We start from the raw sequence: 10,288 nt of genomic DNA, 5'->3' as shown, positions 1-10,288 counted from the left end.
CACCATCTATACGTTATCAAGGTAGTAAGGTGAGACATCAGACTCCTTCTCCTTTCTCCTTGTTCATCAACTGATCGGGCGGGGGGGGGGGGGGGGGGGGGGGGGGGGAGATGTAGGATGAAGGTTCACCTGAACTGTGTGTAATGTCTGGTACCACGCGAACACAGGAGTAAAACGCCGTTAATTTGTTTGTTCTGACCTACATTGTACCTGACACCATCAATCAATCTTATCTGGCCTGTGTGATGCAGATAAATTTTATTTCAGATTGTCATACACGGTCTCAAGGGAGGTAACTTCCACCTCTACTATCAATGTGTCCATGTGAGACCACGATCCAAAGATCGAGATCACCTTAATCTCTATTTTTTAAACAATACTTTGATAAAGACGATCAAATTTCAAAACAAAGACTTCGCAATTTAAATTAAATAAAGGACAGGGATCTACACTATTATCATATAATGGCTGTGTTTCTCTGCAGGATAAAGCCAACGGATAAAAACGATATCCGTTGGGGCTAAATATCAAGGCTCACTAAATACAATGTTTATTCCTTATACAGGATATTTACTATCCCCAAACACACTCGCGTGATAACCTCTACCTCTCATATATTGTGTTAAAAGAGTATGAAGAATCGCAGGTTAAATGCATGTGTCGCGTTAGTCCCCACCTCCTCAAACCCCCACCCACACACACACAACTTAAAGTCACTCCGACGTAACTCACTTAAGATCGCGAAGTAGTTTGGTGACGGACGTGTTAGTCCCCCCTCCCTATTCGATATCAAATCCAATATGTGGACCAATCTGACACATGGAAAACTGATATTCAATATCAAAAGTTTTCTGACCAAAGACGTATATACAATGTCTATATACGTCTTCGGTCTGACTTATACATTTCTACACATGCCATGTCCGCCATATCTATGTCGATGTTGTTTTTTAGATATTCCATGGTAAACGACGATGGCGGAAATACAGCATCGCTACAAGTCTGTCCTGAGTAAGTGGTTGGGAGGGAGGAAGGAGTTTACTCTGTTGTACCAGGCTACTAGAGATGGATGCAGTGCATCTGTGTTTCATCAGAAGTGCAATGACAAAGGCCCTACGGTCACTCTCTTGTACAACACAGCAGGCTATGTGTTCGGCGGTTACACCTCCATCCCGTGGACGGCTACGACCGCCACTTGTCCACGTGGTCACGCCGTCAGTTATCCACCAGCCACTACCATATGGTACTGCCCTTCTTGCAACATAAACTATAATGAATCCCAGGTGTCTGCAACAAGCCAGTATAGCAATGACCCCACGGCCTTCATCTTCCGACTCACAGACAAGAAGTCCTTCAAGCCAAAGTGTTACCGTGTCAAACAAGCTGGAAATGCAGTTATGCAGAACAGCTTTAACGGCCCCTGCTTCGGGTCCGACCTACAGCCCTTCACCAAGACTGTCTCCAAGACTGACAACTACTTCCAGGGAAATGGGTCAATAAATGTGGGAACCCACTACAACATGTCGGGAGATGACAACACTGTGTTCTGTGGAAACAACGTTCAGTATACAGATATTGAGGTCTACCAAGTCACAGGTAATATTGAGGTCTACCATATCACAGATAATATTGATTCCTACCACGTCACAGGTTATATTAGGATATGACCACGTCACAGGTAATATTGAGGTCTACCACGTCACAGGTAATATTGAGGTCTACCACGTCACAGGTAATATTGAGGTCTACCACGTCACTGGTGATATTGAGGTCCACCACGTCACAGGTAATATCGAGGTCTACCACGTCATAGGTAATATCGAGGTCAACCACGTCACAGGTAATATTGAGGTCTACCACATCACAGGTAATATTGAGGCCTACCACGTCACTGGTAATATTGAGGTCTACCACGTCACAGGTAATATCGAGTCTACCACGTCACAGGTAATATTGAGGTCTACCATATCACAGATAATATTGATTCCTACCACGTCACAGGTTATATTAGGATATGACCACGTTACAGGTAATATTGAGGTCTACCACGTCACAGGTAATATTGAGGTCTACCACGTCACAGGTAATATTGAGGTCTACCACGTCACTGGTGATATTGAGGTCCACCACGTCACAGGTAATATCGAGGTCTACCACGTCATAGGTAATATCGAGGTCAACCACGTCACAGGTAATATTGAGGTCTACCACATCACAGGTAATATTGAGGCCTACCACGTCACTGGTAATATTGAGGTCTACCACGTCACAGGTAATATCGAGTCTACCACGTCACAGGTAATATTGAGGTCTACCACGTCACTGGTGATATCGACGTCCGCCACGTCACAGGTAATATTGAGGTCTACCACGTCACAGGTAATATCGAGGTCTACCTCGTCACAGGTAATATCGAGGTCAACCACGTCACAGGTAATATTGAGGTCTACCACGTCACAGGTAATATTGAGGTCTACCACATCACAGGTAATATTGAGGTCTACCACATCACAGGTAATACTGAGGCCTACCACGCCACTGGTAATATTGAGGTCTACCACATCACAGGTAATATCGAGGTCTACCACGTCACAGGTAATATCGAGGTCTACCTCGTCACAGGTAATATTGAGGCCTACCACGTCACTGGTAATATTGAGGTCTACCACGTCACAGGTAATATCGAGTCTACCACGTCACAGGTAATATCGAGGTCTACCACATCACAGGTAATATCGAGGTCTACCTCATCACAGGTAATATCGAAGTCTACCACGTCACAGGTAATATCGAGGTCTACCACGTCACAGGTAATATTGAGGTCTACCACATCACAGGTAATATTGAGGCGTACCACGCCACAGGTAATATTGAGGTCTACCACGTCACTGGTAATATCGAGTCTACCACGTCACAGGTAATATCGAGGTCTACCTCGTCACAGGTAATATCGAAGTCAACCAGGTCACTGGTAATATCGAGGTCTACCACGTCACAGGTAATATTAAAGTCCACCACGTCACAGGTAATATTGAGGCCTACCACGTCACTGGTAATATCGAGGTCTTCCACGTCACTGGTAATATCGAGGTCTACCACGTCACAGGTAATATCGAGGTCTACCACGTCACAGGTAATATTGAGGTGTACCGTGTCACAGGTAAAATTTAGGTCTACCGTGCCACAGGTAATTTTGAGGTGTACCGCGTCACAGGTAATATCGAGGTCTACCACGTCACAGGTAATATCGAGGTCTACCACGTCACAGGTAATATTGAGGTGTACCGTGTCACAGGTAAAATTTAGGTCTACCGTGCCACAGGTAATATTGAGGTGTACTGCTTCACAGCTTATATCGAGGTCTACCATGTCACAGGTAATATCGAGGTCTACCGCGTCACAGGCAATATTTAGGTGATCAACGTCACAGGTAATATTTAGGTGAACCACGTCACAGGTAATATTGAGGTCTACCACTTCACAGGTAATATCGAGGTCTACCATGTCACAGGTAATATCGAGGTCTGCCGCGTCACATGAAATTCTGAGCTCTACCACGCCACAGGTAATATACTGAGGTCTACCACGTCACTGGTAATATTGAGATCTACCGCGTCACAGGTAATATACTGAGGTCTACCACGTCACAGGCAATTCTGAGGTCTACCACGTCACAGGTAATATCAAGGTCTTCCACCTCACAGGAAGTTCTGAGGTCTACCACGTCAGAGGTAATATCGAGGTCTACCACGTCACTGGAAATTCTGAGGTCTACCACGTCACAGGTAATGACATGAAAAGAGGGTTAACTTTATCAGCTTACTGTTTACATATTCGTGATACATCTTTCAAACACAGCTCCCCCTTACGTAATGGCAATAGTTCATTACAGTTCCATAAACCTGTTGTAAACATGATAACGACTGTTTTGTTGAAACCATTTTGTGTGTGTACAATGTATGTTATGTTTTATTTATATACATACCTCCCCTCCCGCATTCACACACAAACACACACAAACACACACACACACACACATTATATATATGTATAAAATATAAAATAAGTTTAACTGATATAAAGAGAATGTTGGACTAACGTGGACTTTATTTTGTATTATATATTACATGTACATGTATTATATGTAATATGTATAATGCCTGGAAATTTCAGGGATTATACATATTCCCTGATTGTATATACACAAATACACTTTAAATAATGAGCATTTCCATGTCTTTCTTCAGAATCCGAAAGCAAGCTCCTTGCTGATGCTGCCTGGCGCCAAACTGGTCAAGTAAAATTCGAGGTACGTTCAAGCTTTTCTTTCAAATAGTGTGTGTGCAGACTGTAGGGTGATTGTATATGCTATAAAATGAACTTGTCGGATGCGACTTTTAACTAAAATAAGTCATTGTAAACACTTTAAGATTTAAGCTGATCTCTTGAACCGGGTATATATGTTTGTGCGTGCATACCTCATCCCCCTGCCCCCATTACCATATTCATATCTTTATAAATAGTCCGAGCACATGTGCTCAGCCTCCATTGATAGTGTTTGGCGCAAAAAAGGTTAATATATAGCGCTTTTCTTTCAGTCATGAAGATTGTGCATGTGAATGTGTAGATACAATAACTTGAGCTTGTCGGAATATCTAAAGACCGAAATGTGAGGTTGATTTGAGGTCACACACAACTTATCCTGGGAGTCTGTTTCTCATTGCGATTTTTACTTAATTAAGTATTTGTAAACACTTGAGGATTTAAGTTGTTATAACAAATTTAAAACTGTAAGCCTTATAGCGATCATGCTTAGTGTTTTTTATGTCTGATATGTGTCTGTCGTGATGAAAGTGGATTGGTTATGTGCCTTTGAGCCAAATTTTGAGGGGAATTGTTTGTTTTCAGATGTTGCAGTCCTACATTGAACGATTCACCCCGCCAGAAGGCAGCAAGGTCAAGGCTGTCAACATGCTACTGTTAGGTGCTGTTGGAGCAGGGAAATCTAGCTTCTTTAACTCCATCAACTCAGTGTTCCAAAGGGAGATAACTGGTCTAGCTAGAAGCGGAAGTGCTGACAGGAGCTTAACAACCACGGTAAAAAAGACTACTCATAGGAACCTTATCCAAGAGAGTAGCTTAAAGCGTTTGATTCGGTGCTGTCTAACTCCTCTGTCTAATGCAATATTTTTTTTAGTTTTCAAAATCAGTGCATATTCAGAATAATAATCTATTATAAAGTTTATAAAAAAAATACTAAAAAAAAAAAAAAATAATAATAATAATAAATTAACTATTTGTCAGACAATACCTAAAATTGGTTAACTTTGTATAATTTGTTTTGTCATTCTGTTAACTAAAGTACCGACGCTACAGAGTGAGGTCACATGTGACCGGAGATACCCTGAAGATGCGTTTTTGTGACACCAGGGGACTAGAGTGTGACGGTGGCCTTGACCTTGTTGACCTCATTGCCGTCATCGAAGGTCACGTCCCAGACAGGCTCCAGGTCAGTGGGTTAAATGTTTATGAGAGGATATAATACAATGTAGTGTGTGACACCACAGAACAGCGGGTGTGAACATAGTATATACTACCAGAATCATATCGTGTTAATAATGTTGAATAATGTTCACTTGAAAGTTCACATCGGCAATATTTCAGCCTCATCGAACAATAATTTTGTCCTAATGGAGTGAGTATGAGTGAAGTTGTTTTTACGTGGCTAAATTATAACAGTATACCAGTTATATTACGGTGTGTCAGCTTAATGTGGGAAGAAAGCCCGAAGTCATGTAAGTCTCTGACGTTACCAATTTATTGAAACCCACGATTGCTGACAAATCTCGAAAATATGAAAGCATGGTATTCGGAGATTGGAACCAACGATCATAATTTCTGGTGTACCTTAGGGACACAATCATGTACAGCCTGTAGCGTCACCTTGGGAGACTAGGCCACCCGTGAAAGGCGTAACCTTATATCGTACATGAGCATGTGGGAAAAACATTATTTACAAAACTGTAGGTGAGAAACCAGTTTCAGATCAAATTCCAGGTCCGTGATAGGCTGTCCAAGATGATGACCTAAGGTCAAATAATGACGGACTGCTTTCCTGATTGTAATTAAGTGATAAGTATCTCGTTCCACAGTAGAACTCACCTGCACACATGTCGTAGCATTATATCATGTAGGAGTGTCTGGTAAATCATCTATTACCCATATGGGAAGTGAGATGCGGGGTAGTTTTTTCCTGAAACGTCCCGATTGGCTGTTTTATTGGTGAGATACCAAAACTTCTTTTTTTTCCATATGTCACGTCATTCATCATTGTTCGCCAAACCCCCACATACGAGACTTGTCATTTACATCACGAAGCGTTTGGAAATTCAGTTTTCACAAATGTAAATAAGATACCGTTCTCACAAGTGATCAAAGTGAACGATCTTGTGAAGATTGTCGGAAATTTGGCCTGACGAATAGTGAAGATAATATAGGCATTGAACAGACTTAACGTCTTTGTGGTCAAATTGACATGGATAAACGACAGGACTAAACGTAAGAAATACCGCAAAAAATCGAAAACCCATCGGGATACCTTATGGCGAAACAATAGCGTTGTCACGATGTGAAACTAATGCCATGACAGGGCGATGGAACGACCACGAATCGACTGTTGGTTCTAAAAGTAAGCGGCCCGTGAAGGTCCGGGTTCCAGTAGGTCTTCAGCAACCCATGTTTGCCGTAAAAGGAGACTATTCTTGTCGTATGAGGCGACTAACAGCCTCGCTGACTTGGTTGATGCTTGTCATCGATCCCAATTGCGGGGATCGATGCTCATGTTGTCAATAACTGAATTGTGTGGTCCAGGCTCGATTATTTACAGACCGCTGCCATGTAGCTGGAATATTGCTGAGTGCGGCGTTAAACAACAAAGAAACAAAACAAACAAATCTAAAAGTAAGCTAGGAAAGAGTCTGTAAAATATATCTAAATTAGTTTGAGGCGACTGACGGAACGTCGACCGAGTGCAACTTGCGAACAGTTTGATTTCACGTGTTTGGATTTGGATGCCATTTCATGAAAGGCTTGGGACATACAACATTAATTTCACTCAAGACAGAAATCCGTCATTGTTGGTCAGTTGTAAATTATTGTCTATAGATGTTAAAACCGTCATACGTATACCGTTATGATTCGTTTGAAACTCTTTTCTACATATGTATAAGTGTTATTAGCCCTTTGGGGTATGTGTTGTTGCGTGGAAGTCAGCGCGTTACCGGAACTCTTATTATTGTTATTGTTATAACAGTGGTTGATGCACACGTTTCACAGAAACAAACTGCCTAAATTGGCTTTTTTTATAAAAAACAAAAGAATGATATTGTGAATAGTTATGAATATTTCATTCCACCTTTTTTCGATATTCTCATAATAACATTACCAATAGTAAAATTATACAGATTTGGCAACTGCATAATAGAGGACAATATAATTAAAATTACCAGGACCCCCTATCGCGTCAGATGAACATTTTAACCAGCCAAAATTCTAAATTCACAGTATGGGTGAAACATATCTGCTTTTGTAAACGATTATAATGCTAATACCGTTATTAAGTAAGGAGGAAGCCAACCTTGCTCTAGAACTCTGGGAAGTAAGACATAGATCAACATGGATAATCTTGTGTATTACATCTTCATTCTATGATGATAAACACTCTGGACCATTCTCATCCACATCAAAGTTGAGGAAGTGATGTTCACCATCACCGTCTGTTTTTTCAGCTTTTCACAGCTTTCATCTCCCATTACCGTAATTTGATTGGTCGCGAATGAGTGAGTATAGTTTTACACCGCTTTTAGCAATATTCCAGCAATATCACACCAGAAATGGGCTTAACACATTGTACCCATGTCGGGAATCGAAACCGGGTCTTCGGCGTGACGGACGAACGCTTTGACCACTAGGCTACCCGACCACCCGTGGTCGCTTGGAGAAAATTGCAATGGAGACACTATACAAAGTAAACACAATACAATGGAGACATAATACAAATGAGATATATATGTTCCCCCTGTTTGATGTCAGTGCTGCTCTTATTGATTTGAATCAATATGTGTTTTAGTTTAACCCAACGGTGCCTATCAACTCTGACTGTACGGGGTACAACAGTAGCCCCTCCCCAGATGACAAGATTCACTGCATCGCCTTTGTCATTGACGGTACCACTGTCGACGTTTTCCCTGAGAAAATACTTCACGCCATCAAGTCACTACAGCAAAGAATAAACACAAAAGGTAACCCAGTCGTCCAAAGCGCTGCGGTTCACTGTGCAGACTTACATCACTTCAGCCTTTCCTCCCACGTTAAGCTGACACGCCGTGATTTAACTGGAATACTGTTAAAAGCGGCGTTAAACCCAACTCACTCACTCACTCTTGAGGTGAGAGGGATGCTCGAAGTGATGCAGGTGTCTGAAACTATACATCTGACAAATCAAGAAGTATAATGAGTGCACATCTGGGATTCGAACCCCCGATCATAGGTTTGTGTCACGCTGTTACTCTGCACAGGGTCTTTGCGGAGCCTGAGGCGACTGGACCACCGATGTCCTCTCCACATGAAGCCTATGATAATCCCAATATCGACCAATGTAAACTCATAGCTCCAATGTCTCTTGCTTGAATATATCGTTTTTTGTCCTAAGTCACTTGATTACGTTTTGAAGGGAATGTATGTCATTCCATTTCCTGAAATTCTTACCTAGGTTATTTAATTCCAAAGGCATACCCCAAGTGATCATCTTGACCAAGGCTGACAAAGTCTGCATGGAGGTACAGGAAAATGTCGCCGACATGTTCAACAGCGCCACCATCGGTGATCTTGTGGAACAAGCGGGACAACTCTTCGGCCTTCCTCGATCGTTTGTCTTCCCAGTGAAGAACTACGAAGACGAAGTCGAGGTAGACAAGCGTGTTGATATGCCTCTGCTGCTGTGTCTCAAGCAGGTCCTCAGATTTGCTGATGACTACCTTCAAGACTCTATGTCCTCTGACTAGGACAGCATTCTCGGTTTACCCAGTGGGAATATGAGAAATTAGATATGGTGCATACACTGCTGTATGTACACGTCATGTGAATTGTGAGCTTGCCTGAGTTGTGGGCATGTTTTAAAGATGGTTTTCACAGCTATGATGTTTTCATTTTCTATGATCAGCATTTTGTATTCAGCACTCTTTTTTAGTCATCCTGTAAAAGTGATTTGCATTAATGTTGTATCCCCATGACAAGCCTATCTTTCTTTAATAGATATGTTCAATAATACTACCGAACAGGTACCTTTCACCCACATGAACATGCAGTCGTTTTTGTCCACTCCGCCGCCTTTTGACCAATAACTCCTGACCCATTGAATATTACTTGTTGAAACTTGCTATAAAGATCAGTCTAGTAGTGAAATGGTGCCTTTTAATGATTTGGGATTTTTCATTTTAATTCGTTTTTGTTTTCATGACGACTGGTTGGTACTGAAAATGATCCAGGTTTGGCACTCGCTGCAAAACCGGAAATTGTGTACATGCTGCTGTCTGTACACTTGTGAACTGTGAGGTCTCCTGGGCTGTGTGCCTGCTTTAAAGGTGGTTCTTTATAACCACTATGATGTGTTACGTTTCAATGGTCAGCATTTTGTATATGTTCACCCTTTTTCGCAGTCCTCCCGTGAAAGTACTTTGCCTTTGTATCCCAATAACAAATGTATTTTACTTTAATACATGTATGCTGGTGTTACTGTCTTGTGCGTGTTAAGGGTCATGACCACACTTTAGTTTTCATTTAGTTTATATGCATAATTGATATTTTGTGTTAAGTATTTCGTTTCCAAAACATCGTGTTTGTTGTGGATATGGTACAGCCATGTACTTTTTAGTATACTGTCTAAAAGTATATACCTCTTCATGACTACTGATATGAAGCTGACGCTACTTTCTGAAACATACATCACAGATGATATAATGTTTATAACTGACAGTTTCACAGAATCAACACACAATCCCTCCCTCATCAAACAGGGTAATACTGCATCAACAATATGAGAGGTGACAAATATGTGTGTTGCTGAAATAACATGGAACGTACGTGTTCCCAAGGTCTTTGATTCTCAAGGTTCGCTTGAAAGTTAGTTCAGTGCGGTTTATATGTCTTTTGATGTAGAGACGGTTTACTCTATGAATGTTTTTAATACAGTCTGTCTAATTTTGTCACTCGGGAACAATTAGTAAAATAG

At 41.4% G+C, this 10,288-nt stretch overlaps 1 protein-coding gene across 1 annotated transcript; it reads left to right on the top strand.

Moving 5' to 3' along the window:
* The first annotated feature begins 974 nt into the window (after window positions 1-974).
* Window positions 975-9,732, top strand: LOC139442291 (interferon-induced protein 44-like). Its single transcript, XM_071223083.1, has 6 exons — window positions 975-1,596; window positions 4,248-4,309; window positions 4,909-5,097; window positions 5,363-5,509; window positions 8,129-8,300; window positions 8,788-9,732. The coding sequence occupies exons 1-6, from the start codon at window positions 975-977 to the stop codon at window positions 9,060-9,062; spliced, it is 1,467 nt and encodes a 488-aa protein (XP_071079184.1). The 3' UTR covers window positions 9,063-9,732.
* Window positions 9,733-10,288: the final 556 nt, after the last annotated feature.

The sequence above is a fragment of the Haliotis cracherodii genome, unplaced genomic scaffold, assembly GCF_022045235.1.
Source record: "Haliotis cracherodii isolate W230 unplaced genomic scaffold, xgHalCrac1.p SCAF_5, whole genome shotgun sequence".
Classification (NCBI taxonomy): Eukaryota; Metazoa; Mollusca; class Gastropoda; order Lepetellida; family Haliotidae; genus Haliotis; species Haliotis cracherodii.
The sequence above is the reverse complement of the archived record's forward strand: the minus strand, read 5'-3'. Positions and strand labels throughout refer to the sequence as shown.